The following is a 17,765-nucleotide window of genomic DNA, read 5'->3' as shown; positions in this document are numbered from 1 at the left end:
TGGTAGGGAGAAAACGACAGTGGATCCTGACCCTAGGATAGTGAGGCTATGCTGGGACACCGAAGTGCTGCCGAAGTTACCTAGCCCAGGGGCTGCAGCTGCATAGGTCTGAAAAGACGTCGGGAATCTCGTTGCCGGACCAGGAGCCTGGGAGGAAGAAGTTGCTGGCAGGCGACCAGTGAAGGAAAGTTCGATGGATCCAAGCCTGGATCAATGAAGAAGAAAACATGAAAGCAGAGGGGACCAAGTTCTTGAATCACTAGCCAGTGATTAAGTGGGCACCAGGATGGCACCGGGCGAAGTCACCGCAGTCAGGTGAGTGGGCGCTGCTGGGCTCTGCAGTCTCTCGGACCAGGAGGCGTTGTCGGCGACCAGGATGGAGGTGCGAGCTGTCCCACGAAGGTTCTTGCTGTCGACGTCGCTGGACCCAGGGTTGGGCAACAAGTCTTGGCAAATGCAAGGCCCACGCGGTGGACCTAAAATGGCGTCTTGGGCGGACCAGGAGGGTCCAGGGTACTTCTCCGATGGAGGGAAGCAAGGGCCAGTCTGGAGCAACCAGACCAGCAGCAGAAATGTCGTCGGGCGTCGTTCAGAAGGCCACAAGCCAGCGGGCTAGTAGCCAAACAACGCGGTGAGCAAAGCAAAAGCAGAAGGGCCCCACGCCGATCGTGGAGATGCTGGGGGGCTGCTCTTCGGTGCTGGAGCTGCTCAGGGTGGGGGCTTCTCGGACCCCAAAGCACTCACCAGGAAATTACTCGGTGGGCTTGCTGTGCAGAAGTCGTGCAGTCTTGAAGATGGCCGGTCCCTCGAGGTCTCGTCACACCCACGAATCTCAGCGTGACTGATGATGTAGGTAGAGGTCAGAGGTGCCAGGGAAGCCGGTTCTCGTCAAGCTGGGCAGTCGGATTCCGGAGGAAGGACGTGCTGCAGGGTGACTACTCCTTAGTCACAAGGGAGAAATCTTAGGAAGAAGTCTTGAGTTCCTTTCGTGGAAAGTAGTTTCAGGATTCAAAGATGATCTGATTTGGAAGGGGGCCAGTCTCTACCTTTATCTGGGAAAAGGGGGCTGGCACGCGACTAAGTCCTGCCCTATGGGTGGGACCAGGAGGGGGGTGGTTACACCCACTTCCTTGGCGGGCTTTTCCCCAGCACAGGGTCTGGAGTGTCCCTGGAACTGGTTCCAGCCAGCCTATGCACAGTGAGCACCGGGGTGCCACGTGCAGTCACCTTCCTCTAAAGCCCTGCCTACCTACAATACACAAAACCCTGTCTGGGACGGTGCTGGCACCGCCCCTGGCAGGAAACCCTTTGTCCTTATCTCCTGCTCTGGGAGGACTCCCAGCAGCAGGAGGGCAGACTTGTGTCTCGGTGGCAGCATCCATTTTGTGGATGCTAAGGCTCTGTCTGACTTTTAACCGGGTTATAGGTTACATGCATGTCGTGTCCCTCTAGAAGGGTGGAATGCTAACCCCGTCGCCAGCATTGGCGAGGGGTTAGTATTCCAATTCGTATGACACCTTACTCGACATGTTTTGATAAAGCGATACCAGAGTTGGCATTTAACCGCGAGGATTATAATGCACTTAAGAGTATATGGTATGCGATATCATGGAAACGGCTAAGGGATGGATCCCGAAAGCCGCAGACAGGCTCAGCTCATGCCAGAGCACCATCTCACACGATTCCAAGCACTCTGCCTTCAGGATTGTTAAGGCCTGCCATAGGAGTGACTGATAGGAGATCTGTGTGTCCATTTTAGGGTTAGATATAGGTATACTATATCTAAAGCAAAGGGTGAGTACACCACCTTGCCCCAGCTGTCGTGCAGCCAGTTGTGTCAGTTTTAGTTAGTCAATCCAGGGGTGGCACAATACATGCTTCAGCCCCTGGGAGACTTCTGGGTGCACCTCAGCCCTGGGTACAGGGACTTGGAGAGGGCCCAGTGCCAATTCAGTACCTGAGTACAATTTGGATAGAGAGAACAGCTAGGCTGTGGGTCTGATTAGCAGGCCCACAGCCAGGGAAAGTCGTAAACCAGTGCAGCAAAAAGCAAAAATCTGGGTGATCATAGGATTGCAGACCCTACTCTCCTACAGTCACAGACAAGGTTTTGTGTATTCCAGGTAGGCAGGGCTACAGAGGAAGGTGACTGCAAGTGGCACCCCGGTGCTCACTGTGCATAGGCCGGCTTGAACCAGTTCCAGGGGCACACCAGCCCCTGAGCTGGGGAAAGCCCGCCAAAGGAGAGGGGTGTAACCACCCCCCTCCTGGTCCCACCCATAGGGCAGGACTTAGTCGCGTGCCAGCCCCCTTTTCCAAGATAAAGGTAGGAGCAGGCCCCCTTCCAAATTAGATCATCTTTGGAATCAAGACACGACTTTCTACGAAAGGACATCAAGATTTCTTCCTCAAGATTCTTCCTTGTGACCAAGGAGTAGTCACCCTGCATCCGCAGGCACCATCTTAAGAACACTGCGGTCTGCTGCAAGTCCTTCCTCCGGAATCTGACTGCCCAGCTCGACGAGAACCGGCTTCCCTGGCACCTCTGACCTCTACCCACCTCTACAGCTAAGCTGAGAACCGTGGGTGCGACGAGACCTCGAGGGACCGGCCATCTTCAAGACTGCACGACTTCTTTCCAGCACGACCGCCGAGGGATCCTCTGGTGAGTGCTTTGGGGTCCGAGAAGCCCCGACCCTGAGCAGCCCCAGCACCGAAGTTCAGCCTCCCAGCATCTCCACGATCTGCGTGGGGCCCTTCTGCTTTTTGCTGCTCACCGCGTTGTTTGGCTACTAGCCCGCTGGCTTGTGGCCTTCTTAACGACGCCCGACGACATCACTGTTGCTGGTCTGGTTGCTCCAGACTGGCCCTTGCTCCCTTCCAAGAGAGGAGCACCCCGGACCCTCCTGGTCCACTCCAGACGCCATTTTAGGTCCACCGCGTGGGCTTGAATTTGCCAAGACTTGTTGCCCCAATCCTGGGTCCAGCGACGTCGAGAGCATCATCCATCGTGGGACAGCTCGTACCTCCATCCTGGTCGCCGACAACGCCTCCTGGTCCGTGAGACTACAGAGCCCAGCGTCGCCCACTCACCTAGTCGAGGTGACTACCATCCGGTGCCCTCCTGGTGCCACCTGACTACTGGCTAGTAGTCACGAACTTGGTCCCCTCTGCTTTCAGGTGTCATCTATCTTCGATCCAGGCTTGGATCACCCGAACAATCTTCACTGGTCGCCTGCCAGCAACTCCTTTCCTTCAGGCTCCTGGTTCGTCAACGGAGAATCCCGACGTCTTTTCAGACCTATGCAGCTGCAGCCCCTGGGCTAGGTAACTTCGGCATTTCGGTGCCTCAGCATAGCCTCACTATCCAAGGGTCCAGATCCACTTTCGTTTTTGACCTACCTAGTCGGGTTCGCCCAAGAACACTAACTTTGTGAATACTAGCTTCCATAGGCTTTTTCCCGCCTTACGCGTGAGAGTTCCCACTCTGCACGTGGTGTCCCTAGGCCTCCTGCTCCTAACCTGAGTGTTCAGTATCGTAGGCCTAGCATTTCTAAAGCCTCTGAGAATCGTTACTTACCTGCTAGTAATTCGCATTCCACTTTTAGAGTATATGGTTTTTCGTGCCCCTCGGGCATTTGTGTAAATTGTGCGACTTTATAAGAGTTTTGTTGTGTGCTTAGCTTCCTGTCTCATAAAGAGCCAGGGTAGTCTTGTTATAAATAAATACACTGTTTATTTTCATAACAACTTGTGTGGTGTCCTTTCACTGGGTGTTCAAGGGGTAATGTGATGGTAAAACAGCTGGCTTAACACGCCCTCTAGAGTCTTAGCCTTAGACTGCTCATATCCATGCTACTAGGATAGCTGGTCTATAAGGTTGACTTACAACCAATCATCAATAAGGGTTGTTTGGACTGATACATAGTGATCACTAGAATAGTGAGCACTGCATATCAGGCCAACTTCTCACACCACTGGAATCTGAAAGAAAGAAACCTGATCTGGTGATTTTCTGTATGCCACTATGGCTGACAAATGCACCCTAATAGAAGCGTATTTTAAACCAGCAGTAGCTAGGGAAAGGAGGTATGGCAAGATGACGTCCTCCTGTCCTTTAGTCGGATCAAAGTGGTGATCCCTACACCATAGGAAAAACCTCTTCCACTTAAACGCATAGGACGCTCTCGTGGAAGGTCTCTTAGACTCCTTTAAAATGTTCATGCACTCAGGAGGCAAGTTCAAATGTCCATATTGCAGGACCTCAGGAGCCATGCTGTTAGGTTCAATGATGGGAGGTTGGGGTGCATTATCCTCCCGTTCATCTTGCTCAACAGGTCCGGCCTGCAAGGGAGTCTGTGTGGACACACAGACAGATGTAGAAGGTCCGGGTACCACCACTGCCGCGGCCAATCCGGAGCTATCAGGATCATTTCCATGTTCGACCTGCAGAGCTTGGAAACTACTCTCGGAATCAGAGCCAGGGGAGGAAACGCGTAAGCGAATGACCCTGACCAATCCATCAGCAGAGCATTCCCCTGCGTCCCTGGTCGGTGGAACCTGGACGCGAAGGCGTGGCATTTGGAGTTTGTCATCTGCAAACAAATCTATGGTTGGACGACCCCAGCAACGAAAAAGCTCTTCCACTACTTCGTCGTGTAGCACCCAGTCTGGCTGATCTTCGAAGTGCCTGCTGAGTGCGTCTGCTTTTACGTTCAACTCGCCTGGAAGGTGCACCGCCACTATCGTGAGGCGTCGAGAGAGGAGCCAATGCCAGATTGCCTGAGCCTCTCGAGACAGAGGGCGAGACCTTGTGCCTCCTTGTTTGTTCAGATAGAACATGGTGGTCGTGTTGTCCGTCTGAACTAGGACTGAGTTGGACTCTATCGCTGGTAAAAAGGCTTTGAGAGCCAGGAATACCGCTCTGAGTTCCAGCATATTGATGTGGTATGTCTGCTCCTGCGCAGACCACAGGCCTTGAATCTGAAGCGGACCCATATGCGCTCCCCAACCTTGCAGAGAGGCATCCGTCACTATCGACTGGGTCGGAAGAGGCTGGTGAAACCGAACCCCCACCAGCAGATTCTTTCTCCGTGTCCACCATTTGATGGCATCTTTTGTCGCTTGGGAGAGTTTGATGCGATCCTCCCAAAGATCTGTCGCCTGGTCCCATTGATCCTCCAGAGCCTGCTGTAGAGGACGCATTCTTAGCCTGGCGTTTGGGATGAGAAAGATGCAGGACGCCATGGAACCTAGCAGGGATGCTACTTCTCGTGCTGTTGGAAGCAGAGATTTCAGCAGGATTCCACGTTTCTGGTTCATGGAAAAAAGTCTCTCCTCCGAAGGAAACGCTTTTCCCACTTTTGTGTCCAGAACGGAGCCTAGGTAGTGGATTGATGGAGTAGGCCGCTGGACTGACTTCTCCAGGTTCACATGGAGGCCGAGCCTGTGCAACTGGAGTAGACACAGATGTAGATCGTGTTTTACCTGCGCTGGAGATGGACCTTTCAGGAGCCAGTCGTGCAGGTACGGGTAGATGAAGAGCCCCTTCTTGTGAAGAAAAGCCGCCACCACTGCCATGCATTTGGTGAAGACTCGTGGTGCGGACTTGAGACCGAAGGGTAGCACTGTGTACTGATAGTGTTTGTTCCCTACGACAAACCTTAAGTACTTGCGATGTTGTAGAGCAATAGGGATGTGAAAGTACGCATCTTGTAGGTCCACCGAACACATCCAATCTCCGACTTGAAGATGTGGGCATATTTGGTGAAGTGCCAACATGCGAAACTTTTCTCTGACGATGACCTTGTTTAGAAGTCGTAGATCGAGTATTGGTCTGAACTTGTCCTCCTGATCTTTTTTGGGGACAAGAAAGTACCTGGAGTAAACTCCCTTTCCTCTTTGAGCGAGAGGAACCTCCTCTATCGCTCTTTTTTGTAGTAGGACTTTTACCTCTCTTCGGAGCAAGCTTAGTTGATGAGGGTAAGCGCTCTTTGGAGGAATGCTCTTTGGAGGGGCACGGAAACGTAGCCTGTATCCATTGCGCAGTATATTCAGCACCCACTGATCCTTGGTGATGCTGACCCACTCTGCCAGGTGTTGTGAAGCACTTCCTCCCACTGGAGTGGGCAACAGCGCCAGAGGAAGCCACTGATCAGGCTTTTCCTCCTCTTGTGGTGTTAGAGGATTGCTGATGACCTCCTCTACCTCTGCCAGGTTTACCTCGAAACTGGAGTTTTCCTTGGGTTTTACTTTGGGACCATTGAGGGGTTTGAACCCTCTGTTGAGCCCCTCTCCCCCTGTTGGGCTTGAAACGGCGCTTGAACTCTTTCTTCTTTTCCAAGCCCACCGCTTTCACTGTGTCCAGTTCCGTCTTCATTCGGGTCATTTCTTTGTCAGCATGCTCCCCGAAGAGAGCGGAACCCGAAAAGGGGAGATTAAGGATGCGATGTTGAGCATCCGGCTTCAGGCCTGTCAGGCGCAACCATGCCGATCTCCTGGCACAAACCCCATGAGAATAGGAGTGCGCCGCCAGGACAGCACCATCCGCAGCCGTGCTTATCATCTGGTTCGCCACCAGACATCCTTCAGTCACGGTCTCTTCAAAATCCTGCTGGTCTTCTTTTGGCAGCTTGGCTTTGAACCTTTCCATAGAGTCCCATAAGGCTCTGTCGTATCGACCCAGAAGTGCAGCCGCACTAGAAACCTTAAGAGTCGAAGCAGCTGAGTTGCAAACTTTGCGACCCCAGGAGTCTTGAGTCTTGCTGTCCTTGTCTGGGGGGACTGAAGAAGAACCGGCAACTGCATGTGTCTTCCTCGCCGCCGCCACAATTACAGAGTCTGCTGGAGGGTCAGATCTTACAAAAACCGGGTCAGAAGAGGCCGGTTTGTATTTCTTCTGGATGCGGGCTGGCACAGCTCTGATAGCCGCCGGAGTTAGGAATACCTCCTTGACAGGATCCATAATCCCCGGGACTAATGGTAGTAGAGGACGGGTGATCGCCTTTTTGTGTAAAGTCTCAAAAATGACTGTCGTTGTAACCTGAGGGACAGACATTTCAATGCTCAGCTTCTGAGCTCCTCTTTGCAAGACATCCAGATACGTGCCAATGTCATCCACTGGGGAGGATTGGGACGTAGGACTGTCCGTCAAAGTAGGGGAGTAGTCCCTCTTGGAAGACCTGGTAGAAGAGGTAGATGAAGTAGACGGAGTTTGTCGACGTCTACGGTGAACACTGTGCCTCCTCTCTTTTGATCGTTTCGAACGCTCTTCTCGTCTAGGAGAGCGAGACCTGACCCGCTCCTCTGGTTCTTTTCTGGGAGATCGGGGCCTTCTGGGAGATCTGGTTGGTGTTCTCACAGGAGATTTGCGCCTGGGAGGGCTATGCTTGTCCATCTCCTCCACCAGATCCTGAAGAGGAGACCTGTGCTGCGAGCTGGCATAGTCCTGCATACGCTTTGCAGCCCCAGAATCTCTCCAATGGTCCAAAGACCTGTACCATCTAGGTGACAGTCTGACTTTATCCGCCCAAGGGTCCGTCCGACGCTCAGGTGATTTGCGTACCGGACTTCTGGACTTCGACGATGCAGTTGAGGAGCCAGAGGACCTTGAGGTGGAATGACGGGAAGCTGACTCCGTTACCATCACCACATCTGAACATCTAGACGTCGAGTGCTTTCGGGGAGTCGGCGGATCAAACAATCTTGTTTTTGAATGTCTATGCGAGGATGTATGGTCTCTCGACGTCGAGCGGCGATGAGCAGCCGCCGACGGAGTTCCATGTCTCGACGTCGAACGGCGAGTACCGGCCGTCAACGGAGCCCTCTCTCTCGACGTCGAACGACGATGCCCAGTCGTCGACGGGAGTCTCGACGTCGAACGACGATGTCCTGTCGTCAACAAAGCACCCAGCTTCGACGTCGATTGACGATGTCCAATCGACGACGGAGGTCTTTCTCTCGACGTCGAAGGGTGATGATCAGCCGTCGACAGAGTTTTCTGCCTCGACGTCGAATGTCTGTGCGACGACGGTGGAGGGGTATTGGACACCCTCGACGCCGAGAGCTGACGAGACACTGACGGAGACTGCCTCCTCGACGCCGATCGACTCTTCCCTGTCGACGGCGGAGGGGTCTTGGTCCTCGACGCCGAACGTCGCTTCTTCGACGACGGCGGAGGAGTCACACTTCGACGCCGGTCGACGTCTGGATGACGACGGCGGAGGGGTGACCTCCTTCGACGCCGGTCGTCGCCTGGTTGACGACGGCGGAGGGGTCTTGGAATTCGACGCCGACCGTCGCCCGGTTGACGGTGGCGGAGTTCCCTTCCTCGACGTCGGATGTCGCCCTGTTGACGCCGGCGGAGGGGATTTCGACGATGGAACTGGATCCTTCGACGCCGTCGACGTACCTGGTCTTCTCTTCGACGGCGAGCCCGCCGTTGACGGTAAATTAGACGATGAATGATCCACCGGTGGTTCTTTTCTCAGCGCCGAGCCCGACGCTGAGGGTGAGGGGTGTGAAGACTTCTTTCTGGAAGCTGAATGAGTCTTCTTGGATCCCTTCCTCACCGGAGATCTTCCTCTTGATGACCTATGAGCTAGGCCATAAATGCGAATCCTCTCCCTGTCTTTTAAAGTTCTTCCTGACAGGTGTTCACAATGAGGACAGGTGCCTGGATCATGTTCCTCAGGCAGACACAGGATACAGACGTCGTGGTTGTCTGACTTGGCCTTCTTGTTGCCACAAGAAGGGCATTTGTCAAAGAGTGAAGGCATTTTCAGGAGAAAATGCTCACCAAATTGACTGAAAAAGACAGTGTCTTACTTGACTAGATGTTAAATGTCGAGTAAGAACAAAAAATTGTCAAAAGTGAAGAGTTTTTCTGTCAAAAAACAGAAAAATTAGTGGAGCTGTGTAACCAGGGTCCTTCTCTGAAGGAGCCGGAAAGAACAACTGACCTAACTGTCACCCCTGAGGCATGATGGGATACTGGGGGTCATGAGTGCCTTAAAGGCACGGTGTCAGTTTATTGCTATGCAGCTACAGGTTAGCTTTTACAGTCTTTTTAGACTGTGTGTTTGCAATGCAGCCTGGGAGCTTTCTATGCTTCCAGTGAGTTATAAGAATTTCTGCTGCTTTCTGTGCATTAAAACAATTTCTAAACAAACTTTATTGTTGCTTCTCATGTTTCTAATGCTTATTATTATTACATGTATGGTGGAAATTCTACACAGCATATTTCAGCTCTGTTTCTATTGGCTGCTATTGCATGTTATATATATATATATATATATATATATATATATATATATATATATATATATATATATATATATATGAGTATATATATATGTGGGGCACATATAATATAGTGTTTCCGGGGTCCCGCACATGGGCGGGAATATTCTAATGCTTATGACTATTGATGAGGATCCCCTGGAAGAGAAGGGTGAATTACTAGCTCCTGCCCCACACTAATGCCATCGTGGGCGGCTGCATTTCAAGGAGATGGCCTGTCTGCTCCAGCAGCAGTGGCTGTGCCTGTGTGTAACATCGGGAAGGTCTATCCGACTTGTGGCTGTTGAGGACTCTGTGTGTGCTGATGCCTTTGACGCCACCTCTGTGTGTGCCGACGTCTTTGATGCCGCCGTGTGTGTGTGTGTGCGCGCAGACGCCCTTGACACTGCCTGTGTGTGCCGATGCCGCTGTGTGTGTGCCGATGCCTTTGATGCCGCCTGTGTGTGTGCCGATGCCTTTGATGCCGCCTGTGTGTGTGTGCCGATGCCTTTGATGCCGCCTGTGTGTGTGCCGATGCCTTTGATGCCGCCTGTGTGTGTGCCGATGCCTTTGATGCCGCCTGTGTGTGTGACGGCGCCTGTGTGTGAGCCAACGCCTTTGACGACGCCTGTGTGTGTGTGTGTGCTGACACCTTTGACGACGACGCCTGTGTGTGTGTGCTGACGCCTTTGACGACGACGCCTGTGTGTGTGTGCTGACGCCTTTGATGCTGCCTGGGTGTGTGACGACGCCTTTGATGCCGCATGTGTATGTGACGACGCCTTTGATGCCGCATGTGTGTGTGACGACGCCTTTGACGCCGCCTGTGTGTGTGACGACGCCTTTGACGCCGCATGTGTGTGACCACGCCTTTGACGCCACCTCTCTATGCGCTGACGCCTCCCCTGAGTCCTCCTCTGTGTGTCCTGATGCCCCCTCAGAGGCCTTCTCTATGTGTGCCGACACCTCCGCAGAAGACTTCTTTGTGTGCCGACACCTCCGCAGAAGACTTCTTTGTGTGCCGACACCTCCGCAGAAGACCTTTGTGTGCCGACGCCTCCGCAGAAGACTTCTTTGTGTGCCGACGCCTCCGCAGAAGACTTCTTTGTGTGCCGACGCCTCCGCAGAAGACTTCTTTGTGTGCCGACACCTCCGCAGAAGACTTCTTTGTGTGCAGACGCCTCTGCAGAGGCCTCAGTGGGACGCCGCCTCTGCAAAGGCCTCAGTGGGACGCCGCCTCTGCAAAGGCCTCAGTGGGACGCCGCCTCTGCAAAGGCCTCAGTGGGACGCCGCCTCTGCAAAGGCCTCAGTGGGACGCCGCCTCTGCAAAGGCCTCAGTGGGACGCCGCCTCTGCAAAGGCCTCAGTGGGACGCCGCCTCTGCAAAGGCCTCAGTGGGACGCCGCCTCTGCAAAGGCCTCAGTGGGACGCCGCCTCTGCAAAGGCCTCAGTGGGACGCCGCCTCTGCAAAGGCCTCAGTGGGACGCCGCCTCTGCAAAGGCCTCAGTGGGACGCCGCCTCTGCAAAGGCCTCAGTGGGACGCCGCCTCTGCAAAGGCCTCAGTGGGACGCCGCCTCTGCAAAGGCCTCAGTGGGACGCCGCCTCTGCAAAGGCCTCAGTGGGACGCCGCCTCTGCAAAGGCCTCAGTGGGACGACGCCTCTGCAAAGGCCTCAGTGGGACGCCGCCTCTGCAAAGGCCTCAGTGGGACGACGCCTCTGCAAAGGCCTCAGTGGGACGACGCCTCTGCAAAGGCCTCAGTGGGACGACGCCTCTGCAAAGGCCTCAGTGGGACGACGCCTCTGCAAAGGCCTCAGTGGGACGACGCCTCTGCAAAGGCCTCAGTGGGACGACGCCTCTGCAAAGGCCTCAGTGGGACGACGCCTCTGCAAAGGCCTCAGTGGGACGACGCCTCTGCAAAGGCCTCAGTGGGACGACGCCTCTGCAAAGGCCTCAGTGGGACGACGCCTCTGCAAAGGCCTCAGTGGGACGACGCCTCTGCAAAGGCCTCAGTGGGACGACGCCTCTGCAAAGGCCTCAGTGGGACGACGCCTCTGCAAAGGCCTCAGTGGGACGACGCCTCTGCAAAGGCCTCAGTGGGACGACGCCTCTGCAAAGGCCTCAGTGGGACGACGCCTCTGCAAAGGCCTCAGTGGGACGACGCCTCTGCAAAGGCCTCAGTGGGACGACGCCTCTGCAAAGGCCTCAGTGGGACGACGCCTCTGCAAAGGCCTCAGTGGGACGACGCCTCTGCAAAGGCCTCAGTGTGACGACGCCTCTGCAAAGGCCTCAGTGTGACGACGCCTCTGCAAAGGCCTCAGTGTGACGACGCCTCTGCAAAGGCCTCAGTGTGACGACGCCTCTGCAAAGGCCTCAGTGTGACGACGCCTCTGCAAAGGCCTCAGTGTGACGACGCCTCTGCAAAGGCCTCAGTGTGACGACGCCTCTGCAAAGGCCTCAGTGTGGCGACGCCTCTGCAAAGGCCTCAGTGTGGCGACGCCTCTGCAAAGGCCTCAGTGTGACGACGCCTCTGCAAAGGCCTCAGTGAGATGGCGCCGGGACACCTCTTTGTGAGGTAGCTGTTCGCGCTATACAAGAATCTGTATTATTATTATTATGATGCCTTTCGCCTCTGCAAAGGCCACAGTATGATGACGCCTCTGCAAAGGCCCCGGTGTGATGATGCTTCTGCAAAGGGCAAAATGTGATGACACCTCTGATGCCTCCTCTGTGTGTGCGCGGATGCCTCTGACTGCTGAAGCCTCCTCTTTGGGTGCAGAGGCCTCTACTGAGGCAAAGACTGAAAGGTGATCCATCTAGCAGTGACCATCACTCTCTTCCGTGGACATGTCTCTGAGCCACAGGCTTGGAACATGCATTGCTACAGCAGACAAATGATGCTTGTGAATTAGAGAAGAGCTCCCTGTTGGAGACCTTTCTACCCCCAGGGCAGCCCACCTTAGGGTAGAGAGAAGCTAGAAGAACCAAAGAGCCACCTGGCACTAGACTCATGCCCACCAGAGCCTCACCTTTGATCTCCAAGGGTCCTTCTATCCGGATCCCATGCTTCAGGACGCCTTTTTCCTCCGGGAGTATTGCCATTGGGTCCCCAGGCCGCTTGAATACCCCCTTCTGCACGTCCTCAAAAACCTGGAACATCTCGTGCACCCGCGCCGTGTATCCTGCCAGCTCAGTCACCTAGGCACAGAGCTCAGTGTCATAAAACATCACAAGCAGAGACTGCAGACACCACCTTTCCCAAACATCTCCTCTGTCTGTCCACTCTGATGCTGTATAGTCCCTCCTGGATAGCTGCCTGCCTACAGGCCAGCCCTGTGCTGCTCTCAAGCTAGCTGCTCTGAGGGAATCCATGCTTTGTTAATGCCCTGTAGTGAAATGACACTGACCCCTCGTCACCCCCATAGACAGACTATGAACAGCGAGCAGACTAGTGCCACGTACAGCGCCCTACATAAATGTGGTCAACAAATTTAAATCAGTTCATTTTGTATTAAATGGATTTTAGCAGGTACCAATAATGGGCGCTCCAGCACGGACATCAGACAACCCTTTCAGGCTTTCAGTGGAGGCAAATACCTTGTATGATGAAAAGCTATAGATTCAGCAACTTCCCACTGTATATCCTAGTGAGCAGCCAAGGAAGGTATGTGGCCTCCTTAAATCGGACCCACTGCACCCCTGAGAAAGAACTGTAGGTTACAGCCCCCAGTCTGGATCCACAGGTCTGCCCCTCCCACCCCCCTCATGCCTGGAACCGTTGGGTATACCCACCTCCCCACCGACCCCCAGGTCTTGGACTGCCCCATCATTTGAATTCCTACATGAGAATAAACTGCTCCCAGTACCGGATGTCCCCAGCCAAGAGCCATCACATCTGATGCGGTCAGCACCAGAGCAGATGCACAGGAACCTCTCACCTCCTTGTAGGACGACATAACCCGCTCAATGGCGTCGGCGCCGGCAGTCAGCAGGTTGCGGGCAGTGGTGAAGGCTTCGGTGCGCTCGCTCACCAGCTCCTCTTCCTTCATCTGCAGGGCGGCTTGCTTCACATCCTCAGAGTCTGTGTGGACAAGAGTAGGCCGGCTGAGATCAATTAATGCTCACCAGGCATTAGCACTGGGCATGAGAGTAATACTGCATGACCATGAGTGAGGCAAGCATGTGTGCCATCAGAGGTGGGCATAACACAGAACATACATCTAACCACACACACATATCCCATGAAAGGATACCTATGCTTCAGACTGCACCTCACATCCTGGAATACAGCCCCACTCTGATCTAGAACTGCTAACAGTGCCCTCAACAGGCAGGGAGGAGGACAACACAGCACGGTGGGCTCTGTTCAGTAGAGGCAGGGTGTGTTGCTGTGTGATGGCCATGAATGAAGCCCCACCCTGACAAAGAACTGCTAACAGTGCCCTCATCATGCAGGGAAGAGAATGGACCCAAACACACAGCACAATGGGTCTCTCTAGAAGAGACTGGGTGTTGTGTAACGGCCATGAATGCAGCCCACTAGGGCCTAGAGCTGCCCCCTTCAGCCCACACCACAGCACGAACACTCCACAGCAGGGCTTACCGCGCTCAGAGTAACCAGTGGCGGTGATGATGGGGACGGCCACCATGACCAGACCGGAGGCGCTCCAGACGTACTTCATCAGGAACTGTTCCAGCATGACGTACCACAGGCGCCGCAACAGGATCAAGTTAATCTGGGAGGCCAGGTCCTTGTAACACTGCTGCAGCAGCGACAGCTCCACCTGTACAGGGCGATAGGGACAAGAAGCACATGCCATGAGGTCAAGGTAGACAGAACAGGCAGACACACCAAGGACTCAGGGAACAGTGTGCAAAAACTCATCTAGAATGTGCAGCTTTGGGGGTCCCTAATAAAGGGAACCCAACCCCCCTCCCCATCATCTTTCACGAGTTAAAAGTACATAGTTTAAAATTAATGTACGTTATGTGTGCAATATCAAAGCAACACAACGAAGAACAGGTTCATAATAAAGTCCTGGTGATCGAGAGTCACAATACAGATTCTTAGGAGTCAGCTGTGAATTTCAAAAGGTCACTAGGCGCGGGGCATGCACCTCCCCCCCACCCCATTCACACCATTTTCAGCGCTCTTCAAGGCGAAAGTACTTTTTAAGGAGACGAGACAAGTGTTCTCAGCACCCTGGCTCTCTTCTACTAAGGGTAAGCAGTCTTAGCAAAACAGGAGCAGAGCTACATTGTCTTTCTCAAGTGGTAAATCAAGGCTGTGTCATTCCAGTTTGGACCCAGCCATATGCAAATCAGTCTTGACACTGCGCCCAATGGGAACACTCCAGCCCGAACTGCCAGGCCAGGTCCTCCCTGGACCAGAAACAAGCATCCAAGGACCGGTTTCGGGCTTTCAGCCCTCATCAGCCAGGATAGCTTGAGTTCAGTGGCATGGAGAGCACGGGACCCACGTCAGGGTATTGCCGTCCCACTCTGGGTGACAATTGCAAAAAGAACAATAAGACACAGATAAGAAGCAAGCAATTATCTCAGGCAGCTGGGTGCAGGCAGCTCCTGCTTCTGATATGAAAGTTGGGGTAAGTGGGGAAGGGAGGTTTCCAGTGGGATGGGGATGCAAGCAACACATGGGCATGGGTATATAGAGGATAAGTAACGGGTGAGTGTACCATGAAGCGTGCGTGGTCAAGCAGGCAACAAGGAGGAATATGGGTGTGGGGAGGAGAAACAACAGGTAAGAGAATGGCCCGGCTGGAGAGGAGAGGCAACTGGTAGAGAGGAACGTGAAGTGGGCAGGGGAGATGCACGAGGGCAAGGAAGCAAAGAGTGGGGAGTACACAAGGACGAGAACAACATGGGAGGAGTGGGAAGAAGCAAACTGACAAAGGAGTAACACGGAGGGGTGGTGGACCCATAGTAAGCAATTGGTGGGCTCTAAACACATGCATGTTCTTGTTAAGCCCACAATATGTCTCAACTCACAGCAAGCAGTTTCTAATACACAAGACCTAAAAAGAGTCCGATCATCTGAGAACTAGCAGAGTACAAGACCTGGGCCAAGATATGGCAGATGCTGAATGCAAGAGAGGACTTAAAATTATCAAAAGGATTTTTACGACAGACTCAAGCTCCCCCTGTGTACCCAATACGCATTATCAAAATCAAATGAAGTGATACTCCCAGGCGGAGCGGACAATCGGCCTTCTTTTGTGCGGCCATTACTGGAATGATCTTGGAACTCACTGGGAGGTCATCAAAGGGATCACCCAAAATAAAACTCCCAGGAAGAGCAAAAAGGAAAACTGATGGACTGGAACCCGAGCGTCTGCAACACTTCATAGATACCTTATTGACCTTTCTGCATGACAAACTGCAAAACTGTGAATTAGGTTTAAACTACTTAACTCAAACTATGTGGCAGCACAGACTCCAAGCAAGGGCATGGTAACAGAAGCTACAGAGTACAATACAACTAACAGGCTGACACGGTACGAGAACTGCTGCAGGCCTATCCGAGGCACACCCCTACCAGCTTGAATCCAGGAAATAACACCTTCAGCTACAGCCTAGGCATTAATTAGCTCTAACAGTTGGAGTATGCCAATACATTGACTGGTCAGGACAAGTATGAGAGTTCAAGTGTTTTGATTGGGTCGGTGGAGTCAGAGATTGAGTAAGGATAGGGCAGAGTTACCTAGGGTTTGCTGCTGAGGGCTAAAATAAAATGTGTGACTCTATAGGCAAGGGGGAGGTGATGAGATGCGAGGGAGCTCTATCTGACTTGAAGACCCCCCAAAAAAACATCACTTGCAAGCTATGGAAACAGGCAAAACCTGTTGGAATTAGAGTGTGCCACAGCTTTCTTTCTGCTCTGCTTTAAAGCAGTAGGTTATCCAAGTTGAAACTGGCCTGATAATCACATTTGTTGTTTTAAATGGCATCCATACAAGGCAACTCTAGAAAACAAAGTTCCACTAGCGCTAAAGCAGAACCTCAAGAGACTAAACCGCCACTATATTTATTGGTCATAGCTCCAGAAAGGACGGCATTTTGCTGCAGAGTAATATTGTGCAGAATTCTGGATTTGCATTTGCCATATAATCTACAGATACTAGAAAACAGTTGCACTAGCTGAAAAAGCTTATTCTAAGTGCTGAATGTGTACTTGTATGCATCCACAACAATAAGTACCGAAGCACACTGTAGTAGTCCATACGTAATGCTAAATTATGTCAAGTAGATACTCTAAAATAGAAAAGGTAAGATAAATCCATGGGGTTTTCATCTTCAAGCGTAGTTTATTATTCTTTGTGCACATCACACATCTTGAAGCACGTTGCACAAAAAAAGGGGCAGCCGACACACGTTTCATCCTTTGGACTTTTTCAAGACTGCAAATGATGTATACATATCAATAAATCCATGTAGGGCAAAGTATTATATGTTATACATATACAATGGTAAGTGGATAACATTACAAGTGTGACCAAGGCAACCTATTTAATGCATACGTTAAAAAGTAAGAGAGAAAGCAGAGTGTGTGCATGGATAAGACCAAGACATATGCCAGTGATGTGAAAAAGTAAAACAAAAAGAAGCACACAATGTGAATCCTGTACACTAACAATATATATATACATAGAAAGTCCATCTCGAAGTTTAGCCCTTGCCAAGCAAGGAGCAAATAGAAAATCCAATCCTTATCTCCTAATGAGCAGAAGACAGCGTGCTGCATATCTTCTCATGCCAATATTGTTTCATGACTAAGGAAAGAATGCCACCAACTGTAACACAAGCAAGACCGTTAAGTAAGTAGGACTACTCAAAGAAGTTACGCAAGGTGCCTTATCCAGGAGGGAAAAAAACAGAACCGTGCTGGCAAGAGGCTGCTGTTCGGGTGTGCTGAATCCAGTTACATCTGTGCTTGTGCCGACATTCTAGTTAAAAAAGTAAGTTCTATGGAGATATGTGAAGGAGGGCGGGGGGATATGTGTTCAAAAATTGGGGAACGCATACAGAGAAACATTGCACTAGTTTCATTGGGCAGGTCTGGGTATTAGTTAAGAGCAATTTAAAAGTTCAGAGTGCAGTACACCATAAAATACAGTTAAGGTAACGATACAGCAAACCTCCCAGTCCGAAGATATGTAAATGGCCGCAGATGTAATCTTTACGATGAAAAATTTCTTTCATCGTTACAGAGTCTTAGCAATCTGCATGATGACCAAATCAAGAATGTATAACGAAAATAGTTGTGTTTTGCCGCAAGATACTACCCACGCTTGTGAGTACCCGCAAAACGTAAAACATGCATTGCACGCAGTACCTGTACATATGTTCAATCTGCATGGGGAATAGTGATCACGAATCTCGGAGGGTCATGCAGCGAACACCTATTGGCGTAACTGGCGGGTGGCCTCCAGGGATCGAGGCTAATAAACCTTCAATCTATACGTAATCAA

General features: G+C 52.2%; 1 protein-coding gene across 1 annotated transcript in view; it reads right to left on the bottom strand.

The window, feature by feature from the left end:
* ABCD1 (ATP binding cassette subfamily D member 1) overlaps window positions 1-17,765 on the bottom strand; it is a 209,234-nt gene that overhangs the window by 149,515 nt on the left and 41,954 nt on the right. Inside the window, exons 2-4 of the mRNA XM_078664579.1 lie at window positions 13,880-14,060; window positions 13,215-13,357; window positions 12,306-12,474 (exon numbers count right to left, since the gene is read on the bottom strand). Coding sequence (XP_078520705.1) covers window positions 12,306-12,474; window positions 13,215-13,357; window positions 13,880-14,060 — 493 coding nt within the window. The remainder of the gene's footprint in view (window positions 1-12,305; window positions 12,475-13,214; window positions 13,358-13,879; window positions 14,061-17,765) is intronic.

Source organism: Lissotriton helveticus, chromosome 10 (assembly GCF_964261635.1).
Source record: "Lissotriton helveticus chromosome 10, aLisHel1.1, whole genome shotgun sequence".
Lineage (NCBI taxonomy): Eukaryota > Metazoa > Chordata > Amphibia > Caudata > Salamandridae > Lissotriton > Lissotriton helveticus.
Note: the sequence above shows the minus strand (reverse complement) of the source record. Positions and strands in the feature narration are given on the sequence as shown.